The following is a 20,753-nucleotide window of genomic DNA, read 5'->3' as shown; positions in this document are numbered from 1 at the left end:
GTGTAACCCCCTAGCCCCAACCAACCCCAGCTTGAGCCCCGTCCCAAAAAAAAAAAAAAGAAAAAAAAAAAACAAATGTTCTCTTTCTTCGTCCAATCAAAGCATCGACAGAACATCGACGAATAATGGTAGAGCCGAGATGGGCGATCAAATGTATGAATAGTACCCTGGATTTGTTGAGTCTGAGCAGTAGTTATACGGATTTGAAGACGTTGTATAAACAACAATCGAAGAAATATACCTGCCTATGTCGTCGTCATACGATAAGCGTGATATCGATAAACGAATGGAAAAAAGTTTATTGGTTCAATTGCAAAAATGTCAGGGAAAAGATAAATTACGGTTTAGGTGAAGGATATTATCAAAAACTGCTACGTATTATTAACGGTGCATTGAATACCTGGGCGCAATATTATATCGACGGTTTGAGTGTTGCCCGTAGGGATATCATGTTCAAGATAAACGGTACCGCTAAGAAAAACATGAAGCTATTGAAGGAGGGATGTTACTGTCATTACCATCCCCATATTACGGCGGATGCGTGCAACGCCGACTTTCTCAAAAAAGTCGTAAGTTTCTGGGCCACGGTTAGCCCTGGAAGAATACGCGATAAACTACGCGAAAGACTAACTACAACTTACACCATTAAAAAGGTAGAGACGTGAGTTCTTCCCCCCGCGAAAGATATATATGCATATATATATATATCATGTTTTTTATTCTTTTCTCTTTCACCCTCTCTCTCTCTCTCTTTCTCTCTCTTTTTCTCATTTGATGTTTTTTTTTTCTATCCGTGTTTATTTTCTTCCCTAATTTTTTACCATCTATATAACTTACCTATTTACCTATTTATCTATCAAACGAAATTTTCGATCCAATACAAGAAAGAAACGAGCAGTAATCTTGGAAGCATGTTTGAAAGTTTTCATCCCCTATCCAGAATATATCTCACAACATTATCGAAATTAGGAATTCCCTGTTGTAAAAGTTGTGCACGCTCCAATGATTTTAGCTTTATCGGTGTTATCGGTGCACAGGGCACATCCCTGGAGCAATGCCACACGATAGATTCACCTAGATTTTATTTTATCTATGTCCTCTTCCTTTATATTAAACTTTGTTCGAATATATTTCTTCTTCTTTCCTTTTATCTTTTTCATTTGGATTTTTTATTTTACAAATTTTTTTTTTTTTTTTTTTTTAAATATTCGAGAAAAAGAGAATAAGAAAAGAAAATTAATTGATCAAAATCGTAATCGTCTACCTACCTTTCTACCAAAATGTTTGATCACACCCATTTACACTAAATTACACTTATACACCGAAATTTGTACGATCCGTAATTTAAATGTGTTCAAGATGTTTGATTATTCATTTTTGTTTTCCAGTTTTGGTTTAAATATCACCGAATCAAACAAAAGATCTTTTGATTTTATTTTGTAGATGTCGGATGACGACAGAATGTCTCTCACTACTGCGGTCAGTGACGACGATGATGGTGAAAGTGTGATAAATTCACCCTATCGTGGAAAACAAACTGGAACCGCTGCTGCTTCGTTCAATTGCACTGGTGCAGTTAGAAAAGCAGGGTAACAAAATTATGAAATATTTATTATCCACATGTGGAACACACAACACATTATTTTTCTACATATTGAAATAATTTCAAGTATCATTTTCATCCAACTTTTAAACGTAGTTTCAATAATCGTTCTAAAGTTTCACGTAGGATAATTGAAATCTTTTTGTTCGTCAGAAAAAAAAAAATAAAAAGGAACAATTTGAATAGAAAAAAAAGTGCACTTAAACTTTGTGTCAATCTGCAGTTTCCTCAGCGTGAAGAAATGGTTGTTACGTAAGAAGCATCAAATTGAGCTTGCAAGGAAAAGAGGCTGGAAGGGTTACTGGGTCTGTCTGAAAGGGACCACACTTCTTTTCTACCCTTGCGATTCGCAAGAAAGTAGAGCCATGGAAGCGGCACCTAAGCATTTAATTATCGTCGATGGTGCTATTATGCAGCCAATTCCGGAGCACCCAAAGAGGGACTACATATTTTGCCTGAGCACCGCTTTCGGCGATGCTTATCTTTTTCAGGTGACGAGAATAAAAAAAAAAAGAATAAAAAAAAAAGAAAGAACAAAACTTTCGTTCGTTCGTTCATTCGTTCGTTCGTTTTTTATGGGAACGTATGAAATTTTTTTCATTTTTTAAAATACCTCCTTGAGATTAAGTGAGAGAGTGAGAGAGAAAGGGATTAAGAAGAAAGAGGAAGAAAAAAAATGCGTCTTATTTAATTTGCAGGCGCCGTGTCAAGTGGAACTCGAAAATTGGGTGAATAGCATACATTCTGCTTGTGCGGCCGCGTTCGCTCGTCATCGTGGTAAAACTGGTACTTTACATCTTCTACAAGAAGAAATCTTTCGTTTGGAAAAGGCAATAGAATCGGTAAATGTATATATTATCAATTTTATTTCAATCAATGATTTCAATTATATGACAGAAAAACAAACAACATTTGTTCTAAGTAAAAAATATTTTATAAACTAATGTAATCTCGTTTGTATTTTTTTGTATTTTAAGGATCACAAGATGAAACACATGGCGGATCTTCAACAATCCGTCGTATCTGACGTTGAAACTAAACAACAAATAAATAATCAAATAGTCCAATGGGAAGAAAATCTCGAAAGACTTCATTGCGAACAATTTCGTTTGAGATGTTACATGGCCAGTTTGCAAAGTGGTGAATTACCTAATCCTAAGGTTAGTTAGTAATTATGTTTTATTCGATTGGTACGTGTAATAACAGTAATAAGTAAAAAGTAAGTAAGTAAAACGAATTTTTAAATTCATCTTTAAGTTCATCATAAATTTGGTTATTACTTTTTCAAACTAAAAGGATTTATTATCTTATGAAGGGAAGGAAAACTTAATTTAAACAGAAAGAACATTTTTTTTTTTTTTTAATTTAAACTTGGTTCGGTAAATGCGATGCGCGTAACGATATCGACCAGTGTTTATACGTAAATAGAACATATAGGAACTGCAGCTGTGTAATTTCCAATAAATTAACGTCGTTGTGAAGTAAGAAGAAAGGCGAGGCACGATCTATGTGTTGGCCGTTAATTCCAATTAGTCTCAAAAAAAAAAAAAACAATTACTTTAATCACTTTCTCATTATCTTGATTTATGTATTTTATTTTCTCTTTCTCTATCATCTCATTTTCTCTTAATCGTTATCTTTCATAACAGAGTCTACTAACCCACGTATCTCGTGCTACGAAGCAGACTTTGAACAAATTGGGTGTCTTCACGGTGTCGTCCTTCCATGCATTCATTTGCGCACGAAGTCCCTCATTATTAAACAATTTGTTAGCCGGTCGTGGGGCTACCAAGAGAAGACCACCACTTTTATCTAGGTCGAACAGCGGATCTAGCCGAAGGTCATTACAAATATCATCTAGAGATGAAGAGAAGACTGTCAAAGTATCCGTGCCGGATAATCAGGTAATTCTTTTGTTTTGTTTTAGCATTCCAGTTAATTTCCTATAAGTATCTCTTATAGGAAATCATGATTATATATAGAAGTACATAATAAATGCATGTGTTATTTATATCGCGAATCGTTGGACATCTTTGATTTTGTCTTTTTCTTTTTTCTTTTAGCTCGTTTCAGTTTTTCTGCGTGATGCTATGACGGTAGAAGAATTTTTAGCTAGCGCTTGTAACAGAAAAAATCTTAATCCTATGGAACATTTCGTGAGAGTTAAAAAACGACGCGACATGGAGGACCATAATTATTTTGTACCACATAGAACCGATTTGATCGATACTTATGTAAGTTAATTAGAATTGAATTTTTAAAATAAATGATAGTTTACGATATGTTCAAATTAAGTAAACTTTGATTAATTTGAAATTATAGTTACACACGCACGAGATAGTCGAGGTCTGTGCTAAGATCTTGTATCAGGTGGAATTGCAAAGGAATACCTTGGAACAGATGTGGGGATTTTCCGTGGAGGCTGAACTCATTGAAAATTCCGATAGACAGGACGAACTTTGTTGTTACGTTAGCCGTGTTGAAGATAAAAGCGTGGCAATGCAAAACGGTGAGTTTTATTTCTTTTGATTAATCATCAAATTTTTCACATTTTTTTTTTTTTTTAATGATCACATTCGACCAAATGCAACGGGAGTATTGAAAACGACCTTAAAGATGCATTATTATTATTATTATTATTATTATTATTATTATTATTATACTAATCGTGCGAAGAGAGTATAGGAGTGGTTGACAACGCGTATGTATATCGATGTCATTAAGAGAGACCGATCTGTCACGCTTTACTGCATATTTGAACAAAGTTATCGGGATACGCTTTGACATACATGCTTATAGTGCTTATTTATTCTTCATGGTCTCTCTCTCTCTCTCTCTCTCTCTCTCTCTCTCTCTGTTCTCTTCTCTTGATTAAACGATCGTTATGGTAATAAAATTGAATGACATGTTAAACGCGTCACGTTCGTTTTCCATCCATCATCTTTATCTTCGTCCTTACTCGTTAACTTTATCTTATGCATTATTCGATAAACGTGTAATACTTTCAGGGATTATTAAGGGTGACGAGATTATGGTAATCAACGGTGCTATAGTAAGCGACTTAGATATGATGTATTTGGAAAGTGTACTTCAAGAAGAGGTTGGTCTTTGTATGATGATGAGATCGTCAAGAACAGAACCACCAGATCTTACTGGAATTATGAGAGTAACTGATGACATCATTGAAAGTTTGGTTTGTCCACCTCCACCCTCGGATCCGCCAGTTATAAGTGAAGAAATGATATCCGGCCTGATAGTACCTGCTCCAGGATGGAGTGAGTCTTGTTAATTTTATATCATATCTATTATTTGATACGTCTAAGAGGTGTCATCATCATCATCATCATGATTATCATTATCATCATTATCATCATCGTGCCAATGCAGGATGCTTTTTCCATATTTCTCTCGAGGCCTTTCCTTCTTCACTCTGTAATGATCTCATTAGTTCAAAGTCTAATGAAGCAAAGATAATCCTTTGACCGTCAACAGAGAAAAAATAGAACTCTCACCGGGGACAACTGGGCCTTGGATTCTAAATCGATAAAATAATATTTCTTCCCTTAAGACTTTTTTCGTCTCTATCTTGATGAATCTTTAATAATAGAACTTTCATGCAAAAAAATGTTATAACACGTTCAACGAAACATAAGAAATTTCATATTCATGTGAATATAACGCGTTATGTTTTTCATTATTATTATTATTATTATTATTATTATTATTATTATTATTAATCATTTCGAAAACTTTATGGAATTAAATTACCGATCGATAACTTTGTGCTTATTTTCTTTCTTTTTTCTTTTTTTTTTTTATTAATATCCATTTATCGTGATAAATGTATAACTTTTTAATCTAGAAAATTTGTCTAAGAATCTATTCGCGTACTATTCCCAAATGATCCATTGTTTGAAATTACATTTTATACTGTATATATTGATTTTTTTTTTCCAGGCAAGGAAAGTCTCATGCAAGAGTGTACTACTACCTCGCATATTGAAAATGGTAAGCAAACATCGAGAACGAATTCATTCGAGATAGAAAATTTATTAAAAACGGCCGAACAAGTAACGGGTATTTGCCGATCACCCGGTGAGACCAGAAAATCAAGTCCCACAGGAAGTGTCGTGAGTTCACATTCTCAAGCACTAACACCAAGTAGACAATTGAGCGATGCCGAAAAATTAAAGAAAGTGATATTAGAATTGATCGAGACTGAACGAACTTATGTAAAGGTATTCATTACATTTAATTAAATAAGAATAAATTCACAATTAAAGTGTTTAATTATTTTATTAAATTATTATGCATATAATTGCATTTAATTAACTAGGATTAAAATTAAATTAACACGTTCGTCGCCATGGCACCATAAACTGTAGACGGGCATGCTTCTCCGGGGGCCCCGTCACCGTATAAGGTGACGCTCTTCTTCTTGTTAAAGTTATAATATTTTTAGTTGGAAAAACTTATCACATTTCCCATTTCGAAAGAATATTATTTTCGGTAAATAAAATATAATAATATAATATAAACATAATACTAGGGGTTGCATTGTTGATATTTCTACTTATCGCTTCTTTACGTTACGGTGCGACGACAGTCGAATTTTGGGCCTTGCGAGAAACTCAACCGAAACGGGTTTGGGCGACGAACGTGTTAAAATGTTTAATTACTTTCTAATGAAATAATCAAATTTCTTTCATAACAGAATTTAAACAATTTGCTGGAAAATTATTTGGAACCCCTTAAACGCGAGACCTTCTTATCTAATGCCGAAATAAATGCACTATTTGGAAATATTCAGGAAATAGTCACGTTTCAACGACAATTCCTGCAAAATCTTGATCATGCTATTGAAATGGAGGCAGACTTCAACAGTTTTGACCATCCTAGTCAATTTAAGGTAAATTATTTTCAAATGTTAGAATTATTTCTCTGTTATATAATAATTTATTTCAACTAATAATAATTTTCATTAAACAGGGTGTTCTATTTTCCATTGGAAGTGCCTTCTTATTTTACGTAAATCACTTCAAGCTGTACAGCTCGTTTTGCGCAAGCCATTCGAAGGCCCAAAAAGTTTTACATCCAAGTTAGTTTATTGTAAAACAAACAATTAACACACGCAAAATTATACAAAATTATTATTAAACTTATATCGAATAATTTGTTGTTATATAGACGAAGGAAATCAAGCTTTACAAGAGTTCCTGCAAGCGAGAAATCCACGTCAACAGCATTCCTCGACATTGGAATCTTACTTGATAAAGCCAATTCAAAGAATACTCAAATATCCGTTGCTATTGCAACAACTTAGAAATCTTACTGACGAACGAAGCGAAGAACATCAACATTTGATTGGTAATTAATATTATATTATATTTTCATTATAATATTATTGGATCATTATAATTAATAATCATCGAATTTCAGAGGCTCTTAAGGGTATGGAAAAAGTTGCCGAACACATTAACGAAATGCAAAGGATTCACGAGGAATATGGTGCTATTTTTGATCATTTATTCAGACAACATCAAAAATCTTGTAAACAGGTAATTAAAATTTAAATTCAAATTCTATATTCTTTGTAACATTTCAATATTATATTCCTTTTTTTTTCTTTAGCCAATCGATCTAAGTCCAGGAGATCTTTTGTATTACGGCGGTGTCGAATGGTTAAATATTTCAGACTTTCTTGGTAAGATAAAGAAAGGTTTGGAATTGCACGCCATGTGTTTTGTTTTCAAATCCGCCGTAGTGTTCCTCTGCAAGGAGAGATTAAGACAAAAGAAAAAACTCATGGTAATATTCAAATATTAAATTATTATTATTATTATTATTATTATTATTATTATTATTATATATATATATATATATATATATATATATTTACTTATACGAATGATTTAATAAATTAATCGTATTATTTTAAAGGGAGTTTCAACGAAAGCAAATTCCAGTGAGGTAGAAATAATTCGTTATCAAGTTTTGATTCCTGTTACCGAGGTTCAAGTCAGAGCCAGTTCGGCCAAAGATATGGAATCGCATTTCTTATGGGAATTGATACATCTTAGAAGTCAATTACAAAGAAGATCGGAAAAAGTCTATGTACTTTCTAACAGGTATTTTTCCTAATTACAATCTAATGAAATAATCTTTAATAAAAATTTAATATTACGATCTTGTTTTAAATGTTTCTTGGTTTGTTGTTTTGTTCATAAGAAAATATTTGATATATCTTTTCAGTACGACAGAATTTAGAAATGCATTCTTAAAAACTATTCGACAAATCATACGAGAATCGGTTAGAAATATGAGTATTCCTTCAACGAAACAGAACATTAATCAACCACCGATGACAATAGCACCTAGGATGTCTGCTAGTCACGTAGAAAAATTTGAGAAACAAGCGACACAGGTTCAAAGTCAAAATGGTAATGGTACCACGGTGGTAACTACGGGAACGTTGTCAAAAAAAGCTATAAAACAACAATTGTTAAGTAATTCGCATAATGCAAAACGAAAGTATAGTCATTCGAAACAATCTGTGGAACATGAGAGTTCAGAGGATAAGGATATGGAAGAACCAGCTATAAGTCAACAACAGATAACATTTCGTACGAGAAGCAAAACCATAAGTGACACTTCGGGTAAATTTGATATTTTTTTAAAATTATTGTTTTTATTAAAATTACTTAGAAAGTTTTTTTTTTCTTTTTATTTGTTTTTTTTTTTCAATTTAAACTAAAAAACCATTCAAATAACTTCAATCGTTTCGAAGAATTTGATTATAATTATTTATATCATCATCATCATCATCATCATCATCATCATTATTATTGTTATTACATTAAATACAGGGGAAGTAAAAGTTGAAATGGATTCAGGAACTAAATCGGAAGGAGAGGAAGACTCTCAAGCTTTTTTAGGCGAGAAGAAGACTAATCTGGGCCGTACACCTAATCATTTGACACTGAGCACTACTTCTACCATTTCCGCTGGAAGTACTGGCAGCCAAGCCAGGCTCATTCAGTCTTCTCATCAGCCAGAAAATTATCAACCGATTACAGTTAAAGAGCTTGGTAAGATGTTTTCGAATTTTACTTATTATCCCTTTTATTGAATTTTCTTCATTTTTATTAACAAGTTTCGTGTCACGTGTAACGCCGTTGGTAGATAAACGTTAAACTTAATCTTTAGGCTACGTGTTTTAATGCGTTGAAAATCAAATGACCTTAACGACAAGTTCCGTGCAAAAACGTCTTGGCACGGAACTTGTTAAATTGCTACGAGATTTAAAAAATAATTTGTAAATAATCTTTTTAGGTTCGCCAATTTGGAAACCCCGAGAATTGCCATCGTTAGGCGAGGCTACGACGTTACCAAGAAAGGGTAAGTCGGCCGGCGAGTTCACGGACATGACCTCGAGCCACAGCGCCTCAAGAAAATCTTTAATAGAGATAAGCAATTGTGCTCAACAATCTAACTTTAATAATCACGTTTAATTTTTTAAACGTCGGGGAAACTTTCAATAATAATGTTAAATATTATAGATATATAAAAACAAGAAAAGAAAAAAAAAAGAAGGAAAAAACAACAAAATGATGAATCCGTTGAGTTCGAATTACGTTCGAATGAACTATGATGACTTTATTTATTGCATAAGGTCAAACGATGATCGAGTAAAAATAGAGAGAGAGAGTGAGTGAGAAAGAGAGGGAAAAGAGAGGGGAAGAAAAGTGAAAGATTAGAAATAACACACATATGCGTTCTCACGTTATCACCATGGTTAATTAACGTGTGATTTAATTATGAAATATTGCTAAACCGCCCACGCGGTACGCATAAATGATTAGACAAACAAAATGAAGACAACATCCGTTACTCCTCCTCCTCCTCCTCCTTCTCCTCCTCCTCCTCTTACTACTACCCCTCTTCCTCCTTTTCCTACAATTTAATACTATTACTCCTCGTTCTAATTTTGTCTTCCAAGTATTATAAAACAACGTTAATGTCGTCGGCCGTCTTTGTTATTATCTCACAAAAGAAAAAGAAAAAAGAAAAAACAACAACAACAACAACAACATAATAAGTATTAACAATTGTTACAAATCATACTATTTTAACGTAAAATAATCGATATTATTAATTCTTAACGTTTAATTAATTAATCACATGGAAGAAATATTGAAATGTTATTTGTTCTTTGTTTTTTTCTTTCTTTTCAATTACTTTATCTTCGACAATTTCTAATCTTTCATAGATCATTATCAATGGAGTTGCGATCCGGTTATAATCTTTTATTATTATGATTCGGTCATAATTGAACCGTGTCTCGGATATGACGACGGTGTATGTGTGTGTGTGTGTGTATGTGTATGTGTGTTACGTTTTGCCGCTCGATATGCATCGTTAACGTTTATTTAATAAACTTTCAAACAGAAAAAGGTTAATTAACTTGCAATTACTCTTAGAGCGTGAGAAAAAGGGAGAAGGGGAAGCGCAATATATATTATTATGTTTTAATTTAAACCGTGCGATTAATTAATTTATTATTGGAGCGCGTTATAAAAGGCACATTAGCGCATTGACATAATAAGAGATGATGATTATTTGTGTCGTCCCTTTTTCGTTTCCGCACCTAATACGTTCCTACATAAAGAAGAAGATGAAGAAGAAAATGATCATGATAAAATGATGATGATGATAATGATGGGAAAAGAAAATAATATATATATAATAAAAAAAATGCATACGTAAATTACTATACACCCAGCGATATTATGGGGTGAGTAAGATACAAGGGAGGAGGATGGGGGGGTGGGGGCTGATTCTTTTTTTCAATCACCGTTTTTTAAAAAACGGCAAAAGAAAAAAAGGAAGTAGAAATAGGAGAACAAAGAGAAATTTAAAAAAAAAATAAAATAAAATGACGCGATAAGCAACGAGAATAAAAAAAGAAAAAAAAAAGAGAATATAAAGAAATCATGCAAAAAAAAAAAAAGAAGAAAATTAATAACAACTTCCTTATACCACTTTTACGAGCGTTTTTCCCGCGTGGACGGTAAAGCGCAAAGTGTGTCAGCCGATTGACCCTGTGTATATATATATATATATATTGTAATAATGATGATGATGATGATGATAATGATAATAATGATAATGATGATGATGATGATGATGATGTCGTTACGATTACTACTTAATTATTATTATCGTCATAATATATATATATTATATCATTATTCTTAATATTCTTATCATCATCGTCTCCAATCACATTGTTATTTAATAATTATTATTAATATTATTATTATTATTATTATTATTATTATTATTATTATTATTATTATTATTATTACGATTATTATGATTATTTTGATTATTAAAATTTAATATTAGTATTATAGTATTAATATTATTATTAGCATTATTATAATTATAAGTAATTAACCATTGGCATTATCATGATCATTGTCAGTGGGATAAATTATGAATGATCATTATTATTATTAACATTATTATTATTATTATCGATTAATGAATGATGACTTATATGTCGAGACTTTAAAAAAGATCTGACAATGAGATTGAAGAAGAAGAAGAAGAAGAAGAAGAAGAAGAAGAAGAAGAAGAAGAAGAAGAAGAGGAAGAAGAAGAAAAAGAAGAAGAAGATGAAGAAGAAGAAGGAAAAAAATAGATGGGGTTAAACAAAAAAAGTAAAAAAAAGAAAATTAAAATTAAAATAAACGACGACGTAACGAGTAATCATAGCGATATAAAGAAAATCAATTAAAAGAAGTCGTATATATATATATATGTATGTATTATACATATAAGAATTAAAGGGATGGGGGTAGGGCTAGGGTAGTGGGGAGGGGGGACTTTATGAATTTTATTGTTCGTCGACCAGGGTTTCCCCGGGTTAGTTTCGCAAAAAAAGAGCAACAACAACAAAAAAAAAAACACGAGAAAGGGTAAAAAAAAAAAAGAATGAAGATAAAGAAATAATTAACATTGAACTCGCTTTCGAACTCGAAAATGGCAGACTTTATTTTTAACGTTATTTAATATTATACAAAAAGAGAAAATAAAGAAATAGTGAAAGAGGAAAGAAAGACAGGGACTCAGGAAAGAGAAAGGGAAGAATAAAAAAAAGAATGAAAAATCCAAAAAGCAGGTTTGGATGGATGCGCGAGATCGTAACGCGAATTTCTTATTGTGCACTCGGTGTGTCGTGCGACACGATGATGTGATTTTTAAAACAAACGAAATAAATAATTAATTAAGAAAAAAGTAAGATTTGAAATGGTAATATTTACAATAGCAACAACAAAATATACAGAAATGAAAAAAAAAAAATAAAAAATACGAGAATAATAATGTTAAAAAAGAAAGAGTGGGGAGGTTGGTTGGGGTGAGATGGGATAGGAAACGATGTTTAAAATAAAAATCGATCATTAAAATGAAAAAAAAGCTCACATAGAATTTATTATTATTATTATTATTAAAAAACGATAGGAAGGAAGGAAGAAAGAAGAAGAAGAAAAAAAAACAAGAAATGAGACAAAAAAAAAAAGGGAAAGAAAAACTGATAAATATATATATATATACATATACATATATAAAAATGAAAAAAAAAATACCCTTGCGAAACGAACGAGCACGTGGAACACCAAAAATATCGGCACACGGAACTAAAAAAAAAAAAAAATAAAATAAAATAAACGATATCCGAATATATATATATATAAACACGTTGTTATAATGGGTATTACGATAAATTTAAGACGGTATCGAAAGATTTAATTCGTGTAAATTTAGACGACAGAAAGTATCCACATAGATGAATACCTACACAACCAAAAAAATAAATAAATAAATAAATAAATAAATAAAATATATATAATAAATATAAAAAAATACTGACATTAAAAAAAAAAAATACATACATAAAATACGTAAACACGTATAATACTTTACTTAACACACCTCGTATACACACATGTTTGTGTAAAAATGCGCATAAAAAAAATATACACTAAACACACACACATACCATACACTAATACACGTTAACACAGAGACAGCACACACATAACACACACACAGACACACATATATATATATATATACAGAAGAGACACGTATTACTAACACATGAAGATATTTTACACGGACTCGTTTTGCGCGAATAATAAAACTCTCTCACTTCTAAACATGCATACAAATACACACACACGCACACAAGTTTAAAACTGTTATTTGGATTAAATTAGATGACGTTTAATTAGAAAAAAAAACTCACGTGTGGCACGGTCCGAATCCGCCGAATCGATTTTATCGAACGAACGAACGAACGAACACGAACGAAAAAAGAAAAAGTCGCGTGATCTTCTTCATTGTCGGTTAGAGTGTAATAATAAAAAAATAAATAAATAAAAAACAGATGATGCATGAATTCTATAGGAAAAAGAATGAATGAACGAAAGAAAGAAAGAAAGCAAGAAAAAGAAAGGATAAAAAAAAAAGGAAGAAAGAAACAACGAGCACTTTGTTGACAGGAGAATTCATCTGCGTAAACGAAGGAAAATGTTTCTGTCTGATTAATCTCTGTTCGTATCCCTTGCATTTGAAATCATTCGAGTAACATCGAAAATACGCGTAAGACGATTATAAAATTGAACGATTGATTATAGTTTTGGGGATTTGAGTTTTATAAATAAAACGATATATCGATTTTTTCTTATATATTATTTATTTGTTTATTTATTTTATATATTTTATTAATTATGAAATTTTTCGTTTCTTCTCACTCCATTCAAATATACCATTTGAATTAATTTTCTTAATCGATCGTGGCGTGTGGTAAAAATAACAAATAAATTGATTTTTTTTTTTTCGAGGAAGATATGAGTAAGAGAATTCGGATAAAAATAATTCGACTCAACAGATAGAAGCATTTACTTCGTAATATAATAAATTTGATTATATAAACACGTAGTATATATAATAATTCGAAGAAAATAATTTACACCCTTTTCCCTACCTTCAAGGTAAATCAACGTGATTTTATCCTACCCCTTACTACCACCACCACCACCACCACTAATACCAACAACATCCTGCTAACTGCGTTATATTACAATAAATAATTAACAAAAATCCTCTTCTCTATTGGATTATTTCTTCGAGATCTTCGAATAACTCCGGCCGTACATATACGTCGCGATAGATATTTCTATTATATGTATAAGTATATGTATGTAATAAACTAAGTTCGAGTTCGTCGTTCGTCGCCGAAAAATATTTTTGAGTTTTTCTTTTTTTTTTTTTTTAAAGAAAACGAGTAAAGCCAAGAAAAAGAAATCCAAAAGAAAAAAAGAAAACAAACAAACAAACAAGCAAAAAAAGAGAAAAAACCGAGAGAAAGAAACGTATGAAGAATACAAAACAAATGAACCAATTAAAACAAAACAAAAATCTTGCCATGACAATCGTTCCGAAGATCGTCAAAGCCAGTATTTTAAAACTATCATCTACTGGAATTTAATTAGTAATTTTTAAATGGAATTTGATAGAGTACACTTTAAAAAAAGAAAAAAGAAAAAAGAAAAAAAAAAGAATACTCAGACTTTGATATATTTCCAAACTGTTGTCGCACAATTCGCAATGTCCGATCTTCCGTTCGAGAGTGGCGAGTAGACTGACCGTCATTCATTGACGAATTGTTTTTTTTTTTTTAACATTATTATTATTACTATTAATATTTATATATTATTATTATTATTTATTTTCGAGATTTTAATATTTCATATTTTATTCTATTTATATTTTGTTTCTTCTAATTTTTCTTTTCTCTTCATCATCATCATCATCTTCTTCTTCTTCTTCTTCTTCTTTTTCTTCTACAACTTCTTATTTTGTATTTTCTCTTTTTTTTTTTTTATTAAATTCGTCGAAAGAATTAATATGAAAAAGGAAAAAAATATATATATGATACATAAAGATAATACAATTAACGGAAAAAATAAAAAAAAAAATAAAAAATAAAATAAAATAAAATAAAATATAAACAAGAAAAAAAGCAAAAGAAAGAAAGAGAATGATACCGAAATGTACTACACGAAAAGAAATAGATGGAATGACGGGGGACGGGGGACGGGGGACGGGAGGAGGAGGCTAGAACGAAAGTATAAATGTTGGAATTAGAATATAAATGAAATAAATAAATAAATAAATAAAAAAAAAGAAAAATGTTTACGAGAAGAAGAATTGTTCGACATTGTCGATTCGGATCGTTATTTACATTAGGAATTAAAATGAATTGCGCGACATTGATGTTTTGGGATACGCGTCGTCTCACTCGTAAGGAATAATATTATTAAATAAACATAAATACACAAAATACATACATACATACATACATACATACATACATACATACATACATGGATACATACATACATACATACATATATGTTATATAAGTCGGTGAAAAATGCCGCGTACGACGTAAGGAGAAAGAAATAGAGAGAGGGTGGCACGCGATTATGTGTGTTTATAGTGTGATTTTAGAAATCGGCCGATCTCATCGTATAAATAATCAATTTTTTTGACGACCCTTTAATTATCATATTCGATTATTAATATTTCCAAATCTATGACAATTATTTTTATGTTCTTTTCTTTTATAATTATTATTATTATTATTATTATTAACCAATATTTACAAGCTAAATGAATTTGTCGTATTTAACGTGTATACACACAAACACATTGGTTGGTATATTCCATTAATTATGGAATCAAAATATTCCATAATTTTTGTTTCCTCCATTATACGAAGAGGAGGGGGGATGAGAGATAGGGGGAAAACAAATAACAAATTCGATGTTATTATCGAACTCGAATGTGTAATGCAAATTGAAACCAACTATACTCGCAAATGAAAGGATCTCTTAAAAAAAAAAAAACCTATGAATTTAAAATAGAGAGAACTGAAAATAATTGAAATGAAAAGAGAACAAAAAAAAAAGAAAAAAGAAAAAGAAGAAAATAAAATAAATAACAGAGAGCACACTATGACATCGTTATGATTTCCGTACGAACCGATTTAGATTTCATAACGAAACAAAATTTGGCTCATTCGATATTATTATTATTATTATTATTATTATTATTATTATTATTATTATAATCGATACTCGTAGAATCCCGTCAATTATTAGCGTATCCGTCGGTGATGTAATATTATTATGATATATTTATTAATAGATCTATATATATATATACATATATTAATGCAGAGGTGACACAGACAAAAATATATATATACAAATACATACACACATATAAACTTGAACACGCATGTGTACCAACATGCAGCAAACACAAATATACACGCATATAAACGCAACGTTGTATGTACGTATATTCACACACAACTATTTAAAGGCCACGATTCTCTATACAGGCAATGAGCTTATAATAATGACAGACAATTTGAGATTGTAAAATTAATTTGACATTTTAGAACGTTCTATCTGAAATACGAAATGTATTATATATTTTTATGAGACGGTACTACATATATATATATATATAGAGAGAGAGAGAGAGAAAGAGACACACACACACACACACACACACACACACACACACACACATGTGCAGGCACATTTCAGTACAAAACTCGTCGGTGCTTAAATCTCGGATCTCAACGAAAATACTTGTTCTATTTTTTTTTCCTTTTTTCTCAGTTTATTTCATATTAAACCGTGCGTATATTCAAATCGGGAATAATTAATCGTCAATTATTACAATTAGTACGATCATTGATTCAATCGATCATCGTTGATTGTAAATTTATGATTAATTATTAATAATAATAATAGATGTGTCAATATTATCGATCAATTAAGAGAATAATTATGAAAATTAATAATAATCGAATTATTATTGTCTCTTAATCGAGTAAAAATACACACGTTAGGTTCATGTTAGATCTTTATCGGTGAATTTGAAATGACTCGTGAAAAAGAACACCTGTGCGAACACACAAAACACCTGTTAAGAAGAGATATTATTTCCAATATTTGTCAAAAAAAAAAAAAAAAAAAAATCATATTAAATCTCGATGCGTAAAAAAAAAAAAAGAAGGCTGGTCCCCTTTTTTTTGTCGTCGAATAAAAAAAAAAAGAAAAAACACGCCTCGAGTATTTTCTATGCAATTTTCAAGTAACACCAAAAAAAAAAAAAAAAGAAAAAAAAAGAGAAAAAACAAAACGATAATCTCTTTTTAATCGAAATTTTTTTCCTTACGATATTGTTAACGATTAAAAAAAAAAAAAAAAAGAGAATAAATTGAACAATAATTTTCTTTTTCTTTTGTATTATTTTCCTTTTGTTTTTGTACTTCTTGTTTGTTTTTTTTTTTTTTTTTTTCAGTACTATTATAATTTTAGATTAAGTTGACACGTGAATAATCGCGTAACACATGGAGAAAGTAATAGAGAGAAAGAGAGAGAGAGAGAGAGAGAAAGAGAGAGATCTTGACATTTAAAAAGAAATATAAAAAAAAAATAGAATAAAGAAAAAAACAACAACAACAAAGAAATAGTATGAATAAAAAGATGAAATAGAATGACTATTTGTTAGATCCCATTTATTGACGATCGGCCGAGTTCCCTGGGTATCGATAAACAAACAACAACAAAAATATATACGAAAAAAAAAATAGCGCGTCATCAAGTGCAAAACTCTTTCTTTTCTTCTTCCTTAAACAAACAAACAAACAAACAAACAAACAAGAAAAACTAATAAAAAAATAAAAAAAATAGAAAAATTCGGACGCCCGGTTTCTTCACACACGGCCTGTCAAATCGCGATATTAGAAACAGGGTGAACGAGAATCGTGAAGGGATGATCATTGAAATGTTTAAAGTAACAAAACAAAAAAAAATAATAATAATGTGACAATGAGTAACATTGATTATTTTCAATTGTTATTTAATTTTTTTTTTTTTTTATGAAAAAAAAAATATCTAAATATCGGTGATATTGAAAAATTCGTACAAAATTCGCTTTATGATTTATCTTGTATTCCAATTGGTTTTTTTTAAAATAAATCATATTAATGATTTGATCAATTAAATATAATATATAATAATAATAATAATAATAATAATAATAATAATTTGACAAAATAAAATTTGTCATAATTATCACGAAGAAAGATATTATACAATTTGAAATGAAAGAAATTTTCTACAAAAGTATCGTTAACACTATGTTGACCGGTCCCAAGTTAATTCGTGTTTCTGTGGTAGAACGTTGCTGACCAATCACGAGTTAACTCGTGATGCGCTTTCATTGTCGCATCACGCTATTTAAAAGGAAAATGCAGAGAAAATAAATATTACAATAATAACAGATTTTTTGATACTATTTGTTATACTATTTATCATACCAAGAAGAAATATTCAAAGTTTAATAATAAGTAAAAATTTATAAAAAAAAAAAATTATTTCTATATTGTTTTACTTTTCAATTTTAATTACGAAATAATGGTCGGTGACATGAGATAAATTATTTAAAAAAAATAACTGATCAACAAAGTGTTAAAAATAAATAATATTATTTAATTAAACAAAAATGATATTTCTCAAAATAATAAAATTGTTCGTTAATTCATTGTCGCATAAATTTGTTCATTTCGATGTTGTTTCTTCGATTAAAATACAAACAATTTCTAATCTCAGAACGAACAAATCACGAAAGATAATTCTAATGAAATTATTCAAAAGGAGAAAGGAAGGTTCTGTTGAAATATATCGCGCGATAATGATTCGTTGATTATCGATCCTAGAAAAAAAAACAAAAACAAAAACAAAAAACAAAAAACAAAACACAGAAAAAAAAGAAACAAGAAAAAGTAAGTAAATAAATAATTAATTAAAAGAAAGGAACGATGGATGAAAAGAGAAAGATGGAAGGAAAATGAATGAAATAGAATAAGAGAAAGAGAAAGAGAAAGAGAAAAAGTGATAGTGAAATGTCAATTGGTGTCAAAAAAAAAAAAATAAATAAAGAAACCATTGATAAAACTCAACGAAGAAAAGAAACGAAAGAGATAGTCGATGATTATTCGATGAAATTCGATGATTATGGGGAAAAGTTAGAAACTGATAATGATGATGATGATGATGATGATGATTATGATGACGGTGATATGAAGATATGAGAATGATGATAACGATATGTAATATAAAGATACGTTAACATTTCACTTAAAAATCGTACATGCAATGAAACCATGATTACGTAAATGAAACAAACACACTCACACCAAACCACACAAATAACACATACACAAACATATAACGCGCGCATACACAATGTATAACTAATTAAGACATCGGTTAAGATCTGACAGCGAAAAATAAATAAATAAATAAATAAAAATAATAAGAAACCTATACTTACTAATTAATATAAGTGAAACACAAGTGTACTATACATCGGTCAAAAATACACTCACACACACACACACAAACATACACATATGCGTACGTAGATACGAAAATACGTAACATAAATATATATACACACGCACACACATACACACACACACAAACACACACAGAGAGATATACATACAGTGACACGTGCAGATTTAAGAATTTACGAAGGACCTTCTGTTGCTCGAATTATTGCATTATCTACTATATATAAATTTTATTGTATAAATTCTGTCGAGGCGCGTCTCCGAGCAGGAGTCGACATTCCTTTTTCTACTCGTCCAAAAATAATCGACGAGAACGATCAAGATAAATAAATAAATAAATAAATAAATAAAGAAATAAAGAAATAAAGAAATAAATATATATGAAATAGTTTACGTCGATAACGAGATTGATCATTTATTAACTCGATTGGTTTACATTCGATTGAAAAAAAAATAAAAAAAAATAAAAATAGAAAAAAATATTTATAAAAAAAAGAAAAACAGAAAAGAGAGAAAAAGATAGGTAATAATAAATAATTAAGCGAAAAAGAGGGAAAAATTGCGATTTGTAACGAAACAAAAAGAAAATACATGGCCATCTTGCTTGAATCTTCGACGTTTAATAATTATTGATAAAAAGTGTTAAGAATATTTCGAGATAAGATCTTTCCAGATAAGATCTTTTGAGATTGAGTTAACGACAATGTTAGAAAGTTTCGAGTCATCGAATATTATATTTCATTATATATTATATTTCATTTTTTTTGATAACCGATATCGATGACTTTTTCTTTACGAGAATGACTATACATTTTTTTTTTTGTTATTTGAATCGATTGATACACATATATATATAATTATATTAATTATTAATAATATTATATAATATTATAATATATACTATATGATATATAATATATAATTAATATTAATATTATATAATATTATATTAATTATATATATAATTATATTATTATATAATTAATATATTAATTAGTATAATAATATTATATAATATTATAATATATAATATATATAATATATTATATATTAATATTAATATTATATAATATTATATTAATTTTATATATATATATAATATTTCGAACGTTTTTTAAAGAATGAAATAATAAGGTTGGATGATTGATTTGATTATAAAAAAAAAAAATAAAAAAAACTACCTTTTAAGTTTCTTTTTTAAAATGATTAAATTATTAAGTTGTTTAGAAAAATTAAAAAAAAAAAAAATTAATTGTTTCACGACTAAAAGACAATCAATGAATAATTAATTATTATTTAAAAAAAAAAAAAAAAAAAAAATAACGTAATGTTATAATAAAATAAAATAAAAAAAAAAAACACTTTTCGAAGAAAAAAAAAGAAATAGAATGAAAGCAAATTATTGTTAAACGTCGAAGAGAATAAATAAAAATGTCAACACGATTACGACTGTAAAATATTATTATTATTGTTTCTTCGTAAAAATCGAATATTGTGTTATCGATACTTTATCAAGGTGCAGATACTTTTTTACCTACCTATACTTCGAGTATAGGTTTAATTGTAAATGGAAAAAAAGTATAATACTGACACCTGCTACTCGAGAAAGAAAAAAAAAAAAGAAAAAGTAATCAA

At 29.5% G+C, this 20,753-nt stretch overlaps 1 protein-coding gene across 12 annotated transcripts in view; it reads left to right on the top strand.

Moving 5' to 3' along the window:
• Nucleotides 1-20,745, top strand: part of sif (guanine nucleotide exchange factor still life) — a 43,222-nt gene extending 22,477 nt beyond the window's left edge. For 11 of the 12 annotated variants that reach the window (XM_089178784.1, XM_015325104.2, XM_015325091.2 and 8 more), the window contains 18 exons: nt 1,444-1,589; nt 1,827-2,094; nt 2,302-2,445; nt 2,581-2,763; nt 3,253-3,507; nt 3,667-3,837; nt 3,926-4,112; nt 4,612-4,878; nt 5,561-5,841; nt 6,318-6,512; nt 6,593-6,701; nt 6,791-6,970; nt 7,043-7,161; nt 7,235-7,411; nt 7,544-7,731; nt 7,856-8,259; nt 8,470-8,691; nt 8,936-20,745. In XM_089178784.1, the coding sequence (XP_089034910.1) occupies nt 1,444-1,589; nt 1,827-2,094; nt 2,302-2,445; nt 2,581-2,763; nt 3,253-3,507; nt 3,667-3,837; nt 3,926-4,112; nt 4,612-4,878; nt 5,561-5,841; nt 6,318-6,512; nt 6,593-6,701; nt 6,791-6,970; nt 7,043-7,161; nt 7,235-7,411; nt 7,544-7,731; nt 7,856-8,259; nt 8,470-8,691; nt 8,936-9,114 (3,675 nt within the window). In that variant the 3' untranslated portion in view covers nt 9,115-20,745. The remainder of the gene's footprint in view (nt 1-1,443; nt 1,590-1,826; nt 2,095-2,301; nt 2,446-2,580; nt 2,764-3,252; nt 3,508-3,666; nt 3,838-3,925; nt 4,113-4,611; nt 4,879-5,560; nt 5,842-6,317; nt 6,513-6,592; nt 6,702-6,790; nt 6,971-7,042; nt 7,162-7,234; nt 7,412-7,543; nt 7,732-7,855; nt 8,260-8,469; nt 8,692-8,935) is intronic. The other variant, XM_015325092.2, reaches the window with a different exon arrangement.
• The last annotated feature ends 8 nt before the right edge of the window (nt 20,746-20,753 follow it).

Source organism: Polistes dominula, unplaced genomic scaffold, assembly GCF_049000335.1.
Source record: "Polistes dominula isolate Pdom_NZ unplaced genomic scaffold, Pdom_raw_medaka contig_18, whole genome shotgun sequence".
Lineage (NCBI taxonomy): Eukaryota > Metazoa > Arthropoda > Insecta > Hymenoptera > Vespidae > Polistes > Polistes dominula.
Note: the sequence above shows the minus strand (reverse complement) of the source record. Positions and strands in the feature narration are given on the sequence as shown.